This window comes from Pocillopora verrucosa, chromosome 2 (genome assembly GCF_036669915.1).
Source record: "Pocillopora verrucosa isolate sample1 chromosome 2, ASM3666991v2, whole genome shotgun sequence".
NCBI classification, from domain to species: Eukaryota; Metazoa; Cnidaria; class Anthozoa; order Scleractinia; family Pocilloporidae; genus Pocillopora; species Pocillopora verrucosa.
The window spans coordinates 13,936,039-13,954,839 of NC_089313.1; the positions used below are offsets into that span (position 1 = coordinate 13,936,039).

The window sequence follows — 18,801 nt, forward strand, 5'->3', positions numbered from 1 at the left end:
TTTCAAACGGGAAATGTTACACTTTCGTCTTCTTTGATAACTCCTCGCGGCTGTGTGGGATGTTTATACAAATCACAATAATTTCCCTCCTCTATGACATGATACCTGAGCTTGGGATAATTGTAATAAAAATTGGGAAAAAAATCCAACAACCTCTCCGTAACCGTACCTTTATTCCAAGATTACCACTTTTATTACACGTACGTCACCAGGTATGAGTTAAGTATCACTCAGGAGGTCTTGAGAATGTTACACTTCCGTCTTCTTTGACAACTCCTCGCAGCTGTGTAGGGGATCAATATCTATATTTTTCGGGAGTCTGAATCCTTTTCTAGGTAAGTCCATAAACTGTGGGTACTCGTCAGCGATCACACTTTTCCATCTGTTTGGAACAAGAATGTTGAATCCCTCAAAGGTCATTTCCCTTAAGGGAAATATACCCCACGGAATTGAATCGGTTACGAAGATATCGAGCTGCAAACCGTCGTGCCAATCACATCCTTTCTTAAGGCAATATTTGTAGCAGCTGGATCGATCTCTAACTTTGGGTCGCCAATTGCCACGGTAAACTCCCACCCGTGTATCACTGACCGACCTAATGTTAAAAATACTCTTCGGCCGATGATACTTTGAGTCTGTCTCGGATGTTTGGAAGAACATATCATCTGGTAGTTCTCTGGAGAATTTTTCAAAGAAGTCGATGTAATACATGAGTGGTATCTCAATATCAATATCATCATCCCATGGAATAAACCCGTTGTGCCTTATGGCTCCTATGAGGGATCCGGATCGCAGCCAGTATGGTATGTTGTGCTTGCGCGAAATGAGATCGAATACTCGCAACATCCTTGTGACTACAAGTTGGGCCTGTCGCAGCGTAGTGTTTCCTTTACGTCGGATGTCAGGACAGGAAAATCTATCCTTATTTAGATCACAGGAGGAAATCTCTGTAAAAGGTTTTGGACACATTTCGCCAGGGAATGATAGTTTCTCTTTGCAAAGTCTGCTCCTCGAGCGTTCCCCTTGCTTGTTCACAACATCTCCTCGTAAAATTTCATGTCCGAAGGCGTATCGATGGATCGATTGCAAATACACTGGATCCAAGAAGAAATTGATGTAAATCAAAAAAAATACACAGATTAAAATGATCAGCTTGAGTTTTCTCTTGAATCTTCGCATGTTTTGTACGTCTTGATTTCGGCCTACGAACTGTGAACCCGTCTACAGTATATTGCTCAGCGGTAGTGAACCAGTCACGCTAAGCATTAACAGAGTGAATATTGAAGCTGTAACGGTGAGGTTTATGGAATTTTGCGGCGAAAGTTCATTGAGTTAACCTCGCAGCATTTTACTTTCTTTTAGAAACTGCTAGTTATGCTTTCTAATGACAGAGGCCTAACCATTAAATAGGGGAGAACTATAATGAAGGGTGGCAAAGGGTTTTTGTGTGACGCATGATGGCCCCAACGTGCATGACAGGACGGAAAACGCGTGCACTGTAAGTACCTCCCTTTGTCCCATATAACTATATAACTATATAAAGCTTTCCGGTTAATTTTTATCGTTTTATCGCGTTGAGATAGGCCGCTGTCCACTAGAATTTTCTACAACATTATATCGGTATGGAAACGCGGGCACAAACTCAGCCACAGGGAATCGAGTACCGAAGGCGATCGCCAACAAAAAGCGCGCGCTTGGCGCGTGCTTGGCAAAGTAATCATGCCACGACGATCTCGGGAAAGTACAATCGAAGAAAAACGCAGGATGCGAAATCAAAGGAGGAAACGTAAACGATTGTCAAGGACAGCTAGGGAAAGGGAGAACAGAGAAATGAGAACACAAAAGGAAAGAGATGCATATCCTTGGCGCGAATGTATTATGGCAAATGGAAAGCATTAGTCGAACAGAATAAAAAGACCCTGGACAAAACCAAGGTAGGTACTCGGTTAGCGTCAAAATAGAATAAAATAGTTGTTGGTTACAAAAAACGATATCACCGAACTGAAGCTGAACGTAATCAAACTAGCATTGTCTTGCATTGTACAAAACGTCCTGGGGTTGACTTCAACATAAACTCATAGGGGGAGGGGAGAGTGTAGCCCTCAAAATTTGTCTCCTTTTTATGATGAAATGAAAAAAAAACTACAATCATTTTCGTAAAATAAGGCAAAGAATCCCCATTTGAAATTACCACATTCTGAAATGATTTGGCCGGAATTCATTCATTTCTGTTTGCCAAGCAGACAGGCAAAACTTTTGTCTCAAAAGGACAGTCATTGAGCTTTGAGCATTTTCCCTTCCATCTTGCCATGTAGTGTTGATCTTGCCCTACCAAGGTTACCACAGATCAAAAAATGGCCAGGGATAGAAATTTCAAGGTCAGGGAAAAGTCAGGGAAATTAAAGTTTTTACACCACTGAGTTTCATACCATGCTGGAAGAAATATTTCAGATGATCTCAGCAATTTTTTAATGAAGAAGAGGAGACTGGACATTTTGTATCCATTTCATCAGGGAAATTTTATTTTTATCATGGATAGGTCAGTACCTTAATAGTCAGGGAATTTTGGAAAGTTCTGTTTGTGGCAACCATGCCTAACCTCTGTGTATCTCTATCAACAGTGTTAGAGTTAAGTCTAAAATGAATACATAAAATACTTGGGGTTGTTTAGGATACAAGGAGAGACTTAAAGAAGGCAAATGAGCTGCAGTTTATTATATGAAAGGGATAAAGTTTACCAATAAATCTATTAACATAGGAATTACAATTTCCTCGATTGTGATTAGTTTTAAAAACTCCTATTTTCCACTAATTCACTTGCCAAGTTGTTGTTGGACAGTTCAATAAGCCAAATACATTCAAAGTTGTAGTTTAAGTCGACCAATCGCATTCAAAGTTGTGGTTTAAATCAATCAATCACAACCTTGGTTTCAATCACCATAGAAACAGTGTACAGATTCCTAAATTGGGGCTTTCTTCAAAACAGAGAATTGGTTTCTCTTGAGCAATGACAATATTTAAGTGTTCTTTTTAATTTGGAAATTGTAATTTTTATGATTGATTGGTAAAGGACTTTGTGTCATTCGTTTCGGTCTGTAATCATACTCGTGATAAACAAATTGTACTCCCACTATGCAGTCGTCTGATTTTGTTATCACTCATATGATTACAGACCAAAGACCACTCAGTCCTATTACCACTTATTACACAATCTAGCATGTGAATCTTATTAAGCTGACCAGCTTCACTTTTCCTCTGTTTATTACTTTATTCCAGATTAGAGACGGGAATACAAAATCAGGACCACCCAGTAGCAAATTTGCCACTGTTAATTTAATTGATCCATCTGAGCTTCAACCAATCAGTGAAAAGGAATTAATACTAGGACAGGGTTCATATGGCCGGTGCATTTTAAAATCTTTAAAAAGATTAAACGTTCTTGTGGTAGAAAAACAATGTCTGATGCAAAGCACTAAAGAGATGGTAAAGGAGGCACAAATCATGTAGACTCTCACACACAAAAACATTCCTGCAATAATAGGAATCCAGCTTGAAAGAGAGCCTATATCTCTAGTGATGGAGTTCAAAGGGGAAGAAAATACATGGACAACAGTCAGTAAACTATTGTATTGCAAAGAATCCAATGGTATATTAGAGAAAGTTAACAGTTCACTGACAAGCAAAGACTGGCTGATCATTTGTCATGATATCACAGATGCTCCCACTCACATTCACTCCAAAGGCTTTCTTCATTGTGGTCTCAAATCAAACAATGTTCTTGTAACCGATAAACATGGCCAAATTATAGACTTTGGAAAGGCCTGTGACAGTTCATTTCCCCCTGCAAAGAAGTACACTTTTCACTATAGGCACATTGCTCCTGAAGTTCTGAATGGCACCCATTGTAGCAAAGCCAGTGATGTTTATTCCCTTGGCCAAATCCTGCATGAAGTAGCTACAAAGCAAGAAATTCCAATGTTACTTGTCAATGCTCAAAAATGCTTGGACAGCAACACCACAAGGGGACCAACAACAACAGGACTAATGGCATCACTGGCCTCTTTAATATGTAGCCTTTAGGGGAAGTCAGGAAGAAAGGGGATAGGGGTTAAATGAAAAAAAATTGAATTGAGAATGATTCATTAGGCTAGTAAAACAACAAGGGGAGGTTGTGCTCTTTCGCAGTATTTACTTTTGTGAAGATATTCAAGAAGTGTATTGCTGGATGGGGATGACAACAAGAGCCACCTGGCTTTTTTTTCAATTAAGGACCTTCCTATACACAATAGTTATGACCAGTTTCCCTACTTAACAACATACTGTCCTATAACATAACCTTTCTTGCTAGTGATGAAGGCCTCACCTTGTAGTTTAGGTTGCAAGAAACTTACAAAGTCACAATATGTTTCTCAGCAATGTTTCTTAGCTTTTTGGCTATGCCAAGTCCAGTGATGTACATGTAGAGCCTGAAGATTGCCCTTAAGTTGTTAGATGAATTGATTAGATGACAATTTTCTTCACCGACTTTATAGCTCTGATCAAGGAAAAATATATGAAAAGGTTTTGTCTAAGATAAGCTTCTCCTAATTATTGTTCTCACAGCAATAACATTCAGAACAATCAAAACAAAAAGACTTGAATAAGTAAATAACTAAATGAATAACTAAATGAATAAGTAACTAACTTACTTACTTAAATATATACACATTTTTAAAAATTAAAGTCAACCAGAGTTGAAATTCAGTTAAAAGATATTTGTTTCTTGGTGACAGTGGCAGCTATTGTGTTAAATTATAGATGCAAAAATTTAGCAAGTGTTTAACTCTAGCAATGTTTTCGTCAGAGGAAATACTTGCTAATAATGATCCACATGTGAAAACATGAAAATCATATTAGGCATATAATTTAGCCTCAATACTTTTCTTTGCACCATTTTGCAGCCTTTTTTTAGATCCCTAGCCCATAGAATTTCATCACCTCCCATCGCTTGGGGGCAACTAATGGCTATGGATAATTCTGGATCAGCCAAAATGACACATTTTTGCTAGTTTGCTGATTCCTGTCAACAGAGACAAATATTACCTTGAGATGATCAATTTTGGTTGGAAACAAAAAGAAAACTGCATGTAGGCTGCTGGTGGAAACCCTCTGTATTAGTCTGCCCTCTTCCACAGTTAGCAGCGGGATTAGGGAAAGTCACACCACAGTAAATTAAAAACAAAAAAAAATAATCACAAAAACAGTTCCAGCAGCACAGAAAGGCCACAATGTTGGATGGATGGCCAGGTATACAATTGGAAAAAAAATTGCAAAATGTATACCAGCATGTTTGTGTTAATCCCATATTATGAAGTATGAGTTGTTTTCAGTAACTCAGTGTCAAATTTTATGGTATAGTTTTCTGTAAATTATTATAATAACTAATTATCATCATATTGGCTTTCCATTGTTAGACATTAATGCCAATTTCTTGACCAATTGGAAGTAAAACCAAGTATAACTTGTTTGCATATCTAAAAGTAAATAAACAAAGTTAAAACTGGGTGGGTTGCCTTGAGAACCCATTTGTTCTGGTGTGTTGTTTTCTGAGTTCTTAGAAATAAGTGCACACTATCTTAACTCTGGTATAATTTTGAATATCAGAACCCTGAAGAGTAGCCCTTACTAACAGACCTGGTGCATGACACAGTAGTTTGGGTGTGTTTCTATATGACCAAATGATAGGTTTTGACCTGTTTTGAGACTTATCCATGTCAATGGTACCGTCCATCTAGTTTGCAAACATAGTACTTTTAAATGAATTCAGTAGACTTGTTCATTTGATCATTATCATCTGCCACACAATTGTGTTCCCTATTACAATAGTGTTCACTGTGAGATCTAGAATAACATAAATGTAGGCAAAAATGGTATAATAAATTATTTGAGCCTAAGCCTTCTTGTAGTTGAAATATTGGGAAAGAAAGGAAGAAGAAGAAAATAATCAAGAATAGAAGAATTAGGCATATGCAAGATAACATTCTGTTTCCATTGTTACTTTAGCAAATCAGTATTCCTGTTGTGAAGATGTCACATCTTTTATCAACAGGACTGCCAAGATGACTCATCTTTTTGCCAGTTTCTGTTTGCTATTGTAACAATAACTCTTGCAGTCCACTGGCAAAGGCCAAAAATTAACTTAGGAATAAAACAAGGATGCTGTGGCTCAAAAAACTTTGTATTAGGACACTTCCAGCTTGAACCTAGGAGTCAGCATTTAGGCTTTGAGTTTAAGCAGAGACATTTCCCTTTTTCTAAAATTTATGATCTATTTGCAAGTATTTTCACAAGCCAAAGCCAAAGCCTTCTCTTAAAATTAATGATTGAAAAACCAAGGTATGTTAGTTAACATTTTCTTTCACTTATTAAGTTTCATTGTAGCAACTTCACCTTCACCTAACTTCTTCGCGCCAAGTGGCACAGAAGGCCTCATCCCTGAAACATTTTTGTATATTCATCTCTCATCTCGTACCTATCCTGTGTATCCGTGTATGTAAGCTATGTTCGTGCTAAAAATCTAAAGGTGGGAGGATAACCATAACTCCACTGACTCACCTCTACAAGTTAACATGTCTCACAGTTCCTTGCATATTAAATGAGTCGTGCTGATTAGAAATGCTCGAAGTGTAAATGGTATTTTTGACAAAATAATTGAAGACAAGTACGCATGCGTTAAGGGTGCCCGGCTCGATATTTCGATTCGCCCACGAAATCAATTGACCGTGAAGATCTGGGAGAAAGCCGTTTACCAACAGGCTACTGGAAAGCGCTTTTAGTTATTCACCATACGGGATAGCTGCATACCCACAAATATGTCGTAGAAAGAACATGCCATCCTACGACTAACAAACAACTCGTGGTTGAAAGCCGGTTAAGACAACAGGCAAAAGAATGGAGTCTTTTATTAAGATTAAGAATCATATTACGACATTTATAACATTAACCAGGACTCCATTCACGAGCGATGACACATTGATCTCTATAGTTTGAAAGGTTATGGAGTCGCATTACAACACTAACCAGGACACCAATAACTTGCGATGATAAGTTGATCTCCTACAGTTTGACATGCTTTCACACATTCCCAACAGACCCGGGGAAATAACGCTGCGGGAGATGATACTTGCAGTAAAAGCCATATCCGTCCTCTCATGCGTACTCATAAACATTGACAATCTATTGTGCGAAGGGCAAAAGCATTATGCGCTAGTCAGTGGAAAGCCCCGCACCCCCATACCCGGGGAATGCGGGTCATTAGCTGGGGATTTTAGCGGTTTTAAGTGGTCATCTTTGCCCCAGTGTGCGGGGTGTTCGACAACATTAGACACAAATAACAGCGACCGGGGACCGTTAGCGGGGCTTTGGCGGGGATTTCGCTTTTGAATAGGCCTGCAAAGAACACTGGGAAAGCGTATGATCTCAAAATGGCGGCCGCCAACAAGAAGGTATGTACGATTTAAAATCCATTGTTTTCATGCTTGTAATGGGCAATCGATTAAATTCTGTGTTCAATCTCTAAATATTATCATGTCTTGTAGTGAAATTAGAAAAAGGGGGGGAAATGTTTATGCCCTCGTCATGCTTGATTAGCGATTTATTTAGAGCGTTGACCTTTTGTCTTTTGGCACTTGTTTTCATTTCCGTTGCAACTGTGCAAACCGAGCCAATGGGCGTTTTTTTTTAGTCATTTACACGTCCAGAGAAAAGTTTACAGAACTATGTCTTACCAAGAGGAGTAGAGGAAGCCATGATTGTTTCATCTATTTTATGAAGACATTGAAAAAGTTTTTGTAAGAGTTAAATTTGAGGCACAATTCTTGAAATAAATTAATTTTGGTCAACGTTGTGTATTTGGGATTTTTCAAGTATTGCCCCGGGGGCGGAGTACAAAAATGAGGTTTTGACATAAGAAATTGCCCCGCATAGCGGGGAATTTGCTTCATTTAGTTGGGACGCCTGGTCTAATGCCCCGCTATTCCCCGGGTATGGGGGTGCGGGGCTTTCCACTGACTAGTGCATAATGCTTTTGCCCTTCGCACAATAGATTGTCAATGTTTATGATAATTGCGCAAATGAATTTTCTATTCTTTACGAATGCTTGTCAATAAATGCAATTGTTTGTTGGTTGGTGTTATTGAAGTATATTTTGATGTAAATGACTATAAAGTTCCCGCTCAAAATATCTGAGCGCGCATTTGTTTATCAGTTAACGTTATTGAATATCGATACATATTCAAATATCCTAATTGAAAGTTATTTGAAAGAAGTCAGTATCGCCGCAAACGCTAATCACTCGTACTTCAAACTTTACTAGAACTAACTTGACAAATTGTTGAACACGGTAAAAGACGATTTATAACTGAATTCCCCCCGTTTGTACGTCCCCGCGAAGTCCAGTTAGAGTGCATGAAAACCTTATCGTCACAAGATGTTGACACTTTACTTTTTTGATGCTGATTATGTACATGGTTTAGAACAGTTGTAATGCAGGGTGAAGTTTGTTTTTGAATGAAATCATACATTTTCTTTTCAATGCATTTCACGGACATGAAAGATATCGGATTGATAAAAAAAGCTTAAAAAGGGTTTTCAAGAAGTGAATTCTTTTTCCATGTTCCTTGAGGAATCAGACTCGTATACTGCTCTGTTTCTTTCCATTTATCCTCTTTAACATGTAAAGAACCCCACGGCCCCAGCGTAAACTGAGCGTTTGACATGAGATTTATAAATCTCCTCGGGATCGCTCAGCAGTTCCTCATCGACATATAATAGCTTGGATTGTATAAGTTTTCTCGGTGTCTTAAATTTTAACGAAAATTTAAGACTGTCAGTCATTTACTTAATTGGGAACCGTGAGTTACGCTATTTCTAAGTATTCTGAGCCAACGTAAACCGTTAGGGTTAAATTTTCGGTAATTATTCCTTTGGCACTTTTCGGGATCAAGCTCTCGTAAAATCTGCATGACCATGTCTCGAGGAACAGCAGTATCGTAGCTTGTTCTTAGTTTGTTCCACATCGCACGATTTGTCAGATTCTTCGTACACGTTCAACGCGGACCCACATGAACTGTCACGTTTTTATAAACTTTTGTTGTGCAATTTTATGTTTGTGCAGTGCTGACCTCTGATCTGAGCGATTGACATTTGAAACTAATTAGCATATACAGTAAATGGTTTGAACCCGGGGTTAACATGTAATAGTGTAGTTTGATCGTCCGGGTGAGTGTAGTCCTGAGAAGGACTGTTGTCGGTAGTGGTGACTGACGTTTCGACAACCTGAGTGGAAGTCATCATCAGAGTCAAGTTAGGTCGTACTATTCGGTTCGTTTGTAATGTTAATGTCGTGAATGAGTCGTTTGTATGGTGCCGGTGTCACAGCGGATTTGGAACCCCCGCGGATTTGGACCCCCCCCCCCCGGTCCGTATCTGCTAGCGGATTTGGACCCCCCCGGTCCAAATCCGCTAGCGGATATGGACCCTCCTTCGCAGATTTGGACCTCCCTACCAAACTTTCCTTTTAAGCATTCTTTGTATCATATTTGATTACTAATTCTATTTGCAAGCTTTTTGTCGATGTTCTTTTCAATCACAAAACAACATTCCTCAATAAAGGTAAAAGAAAAAACTAGCCATTTCGTTCCAATTCTACCGCATTTATCATAGCGAGTCGTACAGTACACGTAAGAATCAGATGTGAACAAACTAATGCATTCGAACATTGACACGAAACGTCATAACAATAGTGGAGACTATTGCGTCCAGTCACAAAAATAACTCAGTCTGATTTTCTAAAATAATAACATTAAACAGTTTCTGAACAAGAACGAAGAAACTACTCCTACTACAAGTCGTTCGTAAAGCCTATGATAAGTAAAAATGTTTCTATTCTGAACTATTGGAACTCTCAGCTTATTTTCAGATGCAAATCAACATTAATCAACATTAATGTCAACGTCTTAACAAAAGTGGAGACTATTACATCGGACTCAATCTTATTTTCAAATTTTAACGATTATTAACTGTTGAGGGATCCGAAATAACACCTTAACAATTACGAAGACGTCTAGAGTCTGGCGATCTGCAGACAATGCAGAGCCACTCGCCCTCCGGGGTAGTCTTAAATCATGTGAAACCATTCCTCGCACAACTCGCACCGAACCATGTCGTCCTAACACTCGGGCATTGAATAATGACAAAATAAATTAGTGTCACAAGTTTGTCTCCTATTGAATCTGGTGGTGTTCGACTATCGCGGAAAAGGTACAAAAACGACCTCTCTCCAGACATCAAATTAACTCTTGCCCATTTTCCCTTGGTCAAAAGAAACATCCGACGGGATGCCAGTTCTTATGCATTAACGATACGCATGTTTTGAATGAAATACATACTTTAGTACGCACTGGAACGTAAAGTATCATCCATTTTTACTAGAACATTGAGGACGATGTTTTCACTCAGTTTTGTTGGGGGGTCCAACAAAGCCCTTTTCTTATGTACGTTGTAAACCTCGAAATGGACAACTCGCTAAAATGCGTTCTGGAAGTAAGGTGAGGTATTTTTTTTTTGAGAATTTGACGTATTTTTTTATTCCTTAGAGCGGTCGTAAATATTAATAATAATAATATAATAATAATAATACAGTATTTATATAGCGCTATTTCTATTGCTATTCAATAGCGCTTTACAATTCATTTATAAAAGACATTGATAAAATTTATAAAAACGTAAACATCACTAAAATATGAGTAAAAAACTAGCTAATAACAATAATAATAACAAACTCTTATAACTCCGCCGTGACTCTTGCGCAGGATGATCATCTCACAGCTGGAGCTTGGGCCACCTGTGGCAGAACGACATAATGTGTGCCTGTAGGTGTGGTACATGGGTGACATTTTTCTGACGTTACATGTACGAGTACGTGTGTGTTTTGAGGTCACGGATTCAGGGCAACAAGCACATTACCGAACTCTAAATGTAACGTCAATAGTTTATCAGTAGTTTATTCATTAAGTTGATAAATAGTAATGATAAAAACAAAAACAAAAACAAAAACAAAAAACTTGCCTATTTGCAGCGTCCAGAAATATTTAAGCGAGGCCTAGTCATCTATACCCAACACCGCGCAAGGAAACTCGAGTATGCTGTGTCACAGCTGGCTCGCACATGCTCACAGGAAAGGCCATGACCAGGTCGCTTAAACTCTGAACGTAATTGCGTTAAATATATTTCATCAGAAATCCAGAAGATTTTTAGTAGTTTTGGGCGTAGCTTTACTGAGTTTACCATATACCGAGATGTTTTATCTGAAAAGCTTTATTTAAGAAAAGGTATTTCTGTTCAGAATGCCTTATTTCGTGCTAAGACAGTTCGTATTTAAAACATCATTTCCGGTGTTTTAACATCCACCTTTTGACAGATTTCGTGGAGATGTCATTACGTTGTAGTTGTAGCACAGGCGGCCCAAGCTCACTTCTCGAGAAAAAGCCAACGATGAATTCATGAACGCGTCACGCGTTGTGTGACTCGGTGTTAAGTTACGGGAGGAACCGTTGAAAATTTGAACACGTTATAAGGAATAGTATGGGGAAAATCAATAAAAACTTACTCATGCCCTGTGTATCCGTCGTAGTTTCTGGCGATTTCTGCCGTTTTAAGCTTGCTTTACCATCACTGTTATCCATGTCAAAAGACGAAGTGTTGACATGGATAACAGTGATAGAGGGGCATGAGTAAGTTTTATTGGTTTTACGTGTAAATATTCATATTTCGAAATATTTATCGTTGTAAATCGACCATATTTCGTTCCCCATACTATTCCTTATAACGTGTTCAAATTTTCAACGGTTCCTCCCGTAACTTAACACCGAGTCACACAACGCGTGACGCGTTCATGAATTCATCGTTGGCTTTTTCTCGAGACGTGAGCTTGGGCCGCCTGTGGTTGTAGTCGGCCATCCGTGAAAAGGAGGCATCAAATGTATTTTGTGGAATCTGTCATATAGGTTAGCAACGGATAAAAAATGCAAATATCTCAACGCTAATACAAAGTCATTAGCGAAAACGAAGAGAGTGTTCCTTTCTACTCTATTTTGCGGCTCTAAAATGCTAAATAGGGCCTCCATCACGAAGACAACATCGGGCGAGCTCGGATTTCGTTATCACAAATCTACCCGAGATGACCTCTAATGTTTTAACATCCTCCTTTTGACAGAATTCGTGGAGGTGTCACTATGTTGTAGTTGTGATCGGCCATCCGTGAAAAGGAAGCATCGCAAAAATTTTGTGGAGTCTGTAATATAAGTTAGCAACGAAAAAAGAATTCAAAATCTTAACGCTAATACGAAGTCATGAGCAAAAACGAAGTATATGTTCGTTTCTACACTATCGTGCGGGTCAAAAATGCTAAATAGGGCTTTATCACGAGCACAACATCAGGGGAGTTCGGATTTCGTAATCGGAAATCTACCTGAGATGACCTCCTTTTGACGGATTTCGGAGTACGCTATCCAGTGTGCGCACTCCGATTGCGTCGCATTGTGGTAGCTTCATTTTCAATATGGCGGCGAAAGCAGCAGAAATCGGAAAATTTTGACTGAACATCCCGTAAAAGTTAGGCCGTTCCTTTTTTCTTTCACCAAAGGTAAATTTAATTGATTTATTCTGAATGTGTAAAAGTATTTTTCGTACGTATTTGTCGCGTATTCTATGGTTGCCAAGGACAAACGCAATCACTGTTTTTCAGTAAGTAATTTGAGACCAGTTTTCAAGAAGGTCAAATTTGATGTACGTCGTAGTTTGGAGCCTTTCAAAGGTTTGGATGGCCGCTCAAACGCTCTACAAAGGTACATGTGCTTCTCGCATTTTAAGTGATGGTGTTTGAGAACGATTATGGCTCAGAAGAGGCCTATTGTTGCGTTACACAGCGTTACTATCGTTTACTCAATTGTGTTGTAAATCTACTTTCCCAAGTAAAAGTAAATGTACTATAGCGAGTGTTGTATGGTAAATCACAGGCGGCCCAAGCTCCAGCTGTGAGATGATCATCTTGCGCAATAACAGTCATGGCGGAATTATAAGAGTTTGTATGGGAATATTTACGACCGCTCTAAGGTATAAAATAATACGTCAAATTCTCAAAAAAAAATACCTCACCTTACTTTCACAGCGTATCGCTTGTTATATGACCGCTTACTTTGATGAAAAGAACGCATATTAGCGAGTTGTCCATTTCGAGGTTTTCAACGTTCATAAGAAAAGGCTTTTCTTATGTACGTTGAAAACCTCGAAATAAACAACTTGCTTAAATGGGCTCTTTTCATCAAAGTAAGCGGTCAGATAACAAGCGACACACTGTGGAAGTAAGGTGAGGTTTTTTTTTTTTGAGAATTTGACGTATTTTTTATTCCTTAGAGCGGTCGTAAATATGCCCATACAAACTCTTATAATTCCGCCATGACTGTTATTGCGCAAGATGATCATCTCACAGCTGGAGCTTGGGCCGCCTGTGATTCAACCCGCCAACTTTCAGCATGGATGGACGTTTTCCTTTTTATTATGCGCCGGGATCATTCCTGAGCCAAGTTTTTGTCATTTCGACCCTACATTGGCTGGACCGATGTTAGATCAAACGGGACCCAGAGGAATTTTGCTTAATCGGTCCCATAGTCTCGCAACTGTGGTATGTGAGAGCGATAGCCCGACCAGCTCCAGGTCAACTGAAGATTTGGCAGAAAAAGAAAAAAAAGCAATGCGACAAATGACCGCAAGAAGAGCAAAGGGCTCAAGTAATGAATTTTAAACCATGATTCGGCTGGGCGAGGAATGGTCCATGTGTAAGGCGCAACACGAATTCTACGTACGTGCCGCCGTCTTCTTATAAAACGACATTCAGGATTGACATGTATTCATTTACCCATCTCTGATACAGGATGAAAAAGGTAAACATTTGCTGCTGTTGCATGTCGATAATTTGTAGAAGTAGACTGGCAAAAGCAAAATGCCTGATTTGGGTTCATGCTTATTACCGCACAATACGCGCCAGAAATGAAATCTGATCAACTGTGTTTATTTGACCAATTTATGTATTTCGGTAGTGCGACCCAAAAACTGTGTCACATTTTTCGGCTCTTCCGGTTGCGGTTTCAACTTTTCGAAGAATTTTTTGGCTGCCTAATTTTTTGGTGGACTGTAGTGCGACCTGGGCCCTTCTCGTCATCCACCGTACGCACGAGCCGAGGTTGTTGCACACAGGAACTTGCATGTCAACAAATAGGCGGAATGTGACTTCAAAACCCTCTTTCCTGTCACCCATGTCTTGATTGTAAACTGCGAATAATAAACGATCAAATCAAAAACTTACGAATTTTTTTCCGTAAGAGAGCCATATTTGCTGATTTTAGCAAAATATCCAAAATAAACGACAAGAGAAAAACGCTACGATTTTCCCATCAATATTTCGCCTACATGCTTCTCTAAACACGTAAACATTTTCCATTACTACAAAAAGCCTCGGAAGTTTTTTACATTTCTTAGCTCCCTAGATCAATGATCTTGAATAACAAGCTACATAATGTCGGTTTATGTGCTTAAATGACCGCTTACAGCCAGAACTGAATGACAGTTGTGGTTGAGAGAAACTTGTCACTGTCGCAAAAATTTTCAGCATTAGCGACAAAGTTGTTTATTCAGGCAAATTTTCTGTCAACACCAATATTTTACAAGTGCGGATGGTTTGTCGCGACTAGGAAAATTTTGGCCGAAGCGAACGAGTCTCCTAACGCACCGCCGACAAAATAAGTCCCTGTTAAAAATTTCAAAGTGGCAAAATCGACTTAATAAACAAAACCGTAAGAGACTTAGCAATCATTTGTCGTATGAGCTACGACAAGCGTGTAATTGAACTGAAATCAGTTTGCAAGAGACGCAAAAATTGTCCTATACTGCAAAATCCCCTTTTTATTTGTTTTAAAATCCAAAATTTTAGAACGACTTAGGATAAATCCTGGAAATTAAAGGTGGAATCCTATGGCAACTACACTGGCCGGTCTTATGATCAGATCAGGCGCTGACGGAATTTGTCAGCTCTGAAATTGTTAATGCGGATGCAACAGACGAAACAAAAATTTGTCGTGACAAAATTTTTCCTTGGATTGTATCGGGACAATTGTAGTTTTGTCCGGTAGAGCGGAAAGGCCCTAAGACAAAAACATGATAGAGCCCAAAACGTGATCAAGAATACTCTATTTATTTGGCACTGTTGACTGAAAGGCCGTCAATCAAATCGATTGAAACTTTTATCGTGCTTTCCAAACTGTCAGAGTAATTTGTTGAATAAAGTTGTAGTGAGAGCTTCATACATTTTACCTATTTTGAAGCGATTTTAGAAAAACCGGGATGGGTGTTCTATCTTCTCCCGGAAAGGACCAAAACAGAAAGTAGTTTGCCATTTTGAGTTTTGGGGTAGACCCTTTAAACTGGCAAAGTTTCGTTGAAATGGCGAGATGGCATGTAGCACGACTTCTTGGTGCTGTCAAGGACACACTCTTAATCGTTAACTTTAATTAATTTCACGTTCGAAGCCAAACACCTCTCTTTCACAGTCCTCCCGCCGCGGAGTCACATTGCCTGTGGATTCTTTTACGCTTCCCTGGTGAGAATATTTTTTATTGAGCAAAGCTCGTCATGTTTATAGATCTCCTCGAGATCGCTCACCAGTTCCTCGTTGACAACTAGCGTTTTGAATTGTATAAGTTCTCTAAATTTTCGAAAATTTTTATAAAAATTTGCGACTAACGGTCATCTCGTGGTGTAAGAACCTTGACCACTAGTAGACCTTGTGACGATATCCTATACTGTTAAGTTAAACACGGAAACCATTTTACTTTTCTTTTATAAAATAACTAATGAAAGAGGAACGAAAACCGTGTTTACATACGCTCATGCAAAATGGTTTTAAGGCCAATCAGAGCGCGCGTACTATTTGAATTATTTTATAATATAGAGTTGAAACACACGTGTCGCGTTCAGTATTGCCCTCCTATTCTTTGTCATCCTTTTCACTGAGCCCTGAAGAACGTCGCAGACCTCACGCAATTTCTGGAGCGCCAACATCCATGGTTCGATATTCTGAGAAAACGTAAACCAAGGATTTGACATGAGATTTATAAATCCCCACGAGTGCCTCACTGACATAAAATAGTTTGGATTGTAAAAGATAATTCGATTTGTCTGATTTTCTGAAAAAATCTGGTCATTTAGCTGTTTGAAAACTTTGACCAGCCATCGGTCATATAACCAAAGCGTGCAATTAACGTGAAACACTATAAACTTTACTGTTGTCAACAAAGTGACCAAGAAAGAATTTCTCCTTACAATATCAATACAATCTCAAGAAGGCAAGAGATGAGAATATAGAAAAATAAATAAAATAAAAATAAAAATTCTCCAAACTAAAATTATAAACAATGTATGGCAGACAGTAAGGAGAATTAATAAAGAGATAATGGTAGTGAAAGGGTTACATCACAAAATCATCATAAGAATTCTTTTTGAGATACATTTGCTTTACTCACGTGTCCTTCTCATGCATTTGTTGCGATTAGTAAAGATCGTACGCTCTAAACTAAAGTATGTTCCTCAAGCCCGAAGTGTTCACAATCTCAATTACAAATCTCATTTGTCGCCGATGTCTGTATAATCTCAATCTTTTGCGTGCTGATTTAAATGTGACTGTGAGAGGAAGCGGTTTCACCAATAAGATACCGCCTAAAGCAAGTACTTGGGCAGCCATTTTGAATTGATGTAGAACAAGATTCTTGTCTACCCATTTCAAACCACCTGGCCACATAGCTAAAATGTATATTATCTTGCGGTAATCGATGTTCCACATTTCAGATTTCTGTGGATTCACAAGCAAATAAAATGGGTACACAAGCAAATAAAAAATAAATGTTAACCGATCAGAAAGCGCGCAAACGCTCGGATCTACGCACTGACCTACTTCTTTGACAGCTCCTCGCACCTGTGCACGGGATCAATGTCCATATTTTTCGGGAGCCTCAACTCCTTTTCAGGTAAGTCCATAAAATGTGGATACTCAGCAGCTATCATACTTTTCCAGTTGTTTGGAACAAGAATGTTGAATCCCTCAAAGGTCATTTCCCTCAATGGAAATATTCCCCAAGGAATTGAATCGACCACGAAGATATCGAGCTGCAGACCGTCGTGATAAGCGCATCCTCTTTTAAGACAAAATTTGTAGCAGCTAGATCGATCTCTGACTTTGGGAAGCCTAGGGAGATGATGCAATCCCACTCGTTGATCACTGACTGACCAAATGTTAAAAATATTCTTCGGCAGTCGGTCGTGGTACGTGTAGTTCACGTCTGTCCTGGTGGTTTGGAAGAACATATCATCTGGTAGGTCTCTGGAGAATTTTTCAAAGAAGTCGATGTAATAAATGAGTGGCATCTCTACATCTATATCATCATCCCATGGAATAAACCCATTGTGCCTTATGGCTCCTAAAAGGGATCCGGATCGCACCCAGTATGGCATGTTGTGCTTGCGTGAAATGAGGTCGAATACTCGTAATATTCTTGTTAGTACCAATTGGGCCTGTCGCAGCGTAGTATTCCCTTTACGTCGGATGTCAGGACAGGAAAATCCATCCTCAGTTAGATCGCAGGAGGAAATCTCCGAAAAAAGTTTGGGACACATTTCGCCAGGGATTGCTAGTTTCTCTTTGCAATGTATACGCCTTGAGAGTTCAGCTTGCTTGTTCACAACATCTCCTCGTAAAATTTCATGTCCGAAGGCGTAGCGATGGATCCATTGCAAGTACATTGGATCCAAAGCGACGTTAAAAAAAATCGCAAAATATACACAGATTAAAATTATCAGCACGAGTTTTCTCTTGAATCTTCGCATGCTTTGTACGTGTAGAATGGCCAATGACCTATTTCGTCACAACGGAAATTTGCTAATGAATGAGTTGCCAGAAATCGGATCCTTGTATATGCGCAGAGATTTCTGGGATCGCCACCGGGCAAACATTGCAAGATTTTAGAGGGAAAAATATGGCGAAAAGTTGTTCAAAAAAACCATTTTTGGAGAGAGATCAACGACTTTTCGCCACTGTTTAATCATAAATGGATTAAGATAATGTTGATACAAGGGAAGAGTAATTTTTGCTTGCATTATCGCGAATTACTTTTTTTCCAGAGGGCACAGAAACGAATCCTACAATCTGATTGGTTTTCAGCGCTGTCCGTATTTTCCTATCTCTGCCCTACTTTCGTCGCCATTTTTATAAATATATCTCGTTTTTCCGCCTGGGTAGTATTTTTAAGCAAAAACGTCGATCACTACCTCAAGCCAATAATTAACTGATTAAACTTCTCTTTTCTCTCTTTCCAATCACTTAGGTTGACAAAAAATATCGGTTTCGAAATGTATTTGAATAAGTAAAGACGTCGATCACTACCTTAAGCCGATAAATAACTTATTAATCCTCTCTTTTCTCTTTCTACAATCACTTTGGTTGACAAAAAATATTGGTTTCGAAATGTATTTGAATAAGCAAAATTGTCATTAAATTAGTAGACAAGCGGCCTAAAAACCGTTTGTAGTTAATTTTAATCCTTCACAAAAAGTACCCAGTAAGTTAAAACGTGAGGTATTTGGTTAATTGAGGAACTTTCATCCACTTGATATCTGAATTCTCTCAAACAAGTTGTTCGTAGTGAAAGGGCGAGCGAA

The 18,801-nt window shown here is 38.9% G+C and overlaps 2 protein-coding genes across 8 annotated transcripts; both read right to left on the reverse strand.

The window, feature by feature from the left end:
- Positions 1-156: 156 nt before the first annotated feature.
- Positions 157-1,731, reverse strand: LOC131790753 (uncharacterized). Its single transcript, XM_059108024.2, has one exon. It carries the CDS (start codon positions 1,177-1,179, stop codon positions 250-252), a length of 930 nt encoding a protein of 309 aa, XP_058964007.2. The 5' UTR covers positions 1,180-1,731; the 3' UTR covers positions 157-249.
- A 792-nt stretch (positions 1,732-2,523) lies between these two features.
- Positions 2,524-18,004, reverse strand: LOC131789668 (uncharacterized). Of its 7 annotated transcripts, none has more exons than XR_010716709.1 (3): positions 6,595-6,857; positions 4,392-4,534; positions 2,524-3,955 (listed from the first exon to the last, which is right to left on the reverse strand). XR_010716709.1 is itself a non-coding variant. In XM_059106852.2 (2 exons), exon 1 carries the CDS (start codon positions 17,968-17,970, stop codon positions 17,038-17,040), a length of 933 nt encoding a protein of 310 aa, XP_058962835.2. In that variant the 5' UTR covers positions 17,971-18,004; the 3' UTR covers positions 2,526-3,955. The 7 variants fall into 7 exon arrangements, 4 of the variants coding, with proteins under 4 accessions (XP_058962835.2, XP_058962843.2, XP_058962827.2 ...); XR_010716707.1 differs by having other exon boundaries at positions 4,364-4,534; XR_010716708.1 differs by lacking the exon at positions 6,595-6,857 and adding an exon at positions 5,083-6,573 and having other exon boundaries at positions 4,364-4,534.
- Between the last annotated feature and the right edge of the window lie 797 nt (positions 18,005-18,801).

Excerpts from the sequence above, each read along its gene's own strand:
- LOC131790753 (XM_059108024.2), bottom strand. The coding sequence starts at position 1,179 with ATGCGAAGATTCAAGAGAAAACTCAAGCTGATCATTTTAATCTGTGTA.
- LOC131789668 (XM_059106852.2), bottom strand. The coding sequence starts at position 17,970 with ATGCGAAGATTCAAGAGAAAACTCGTGCTGATAATTTTAATCTGTGTA.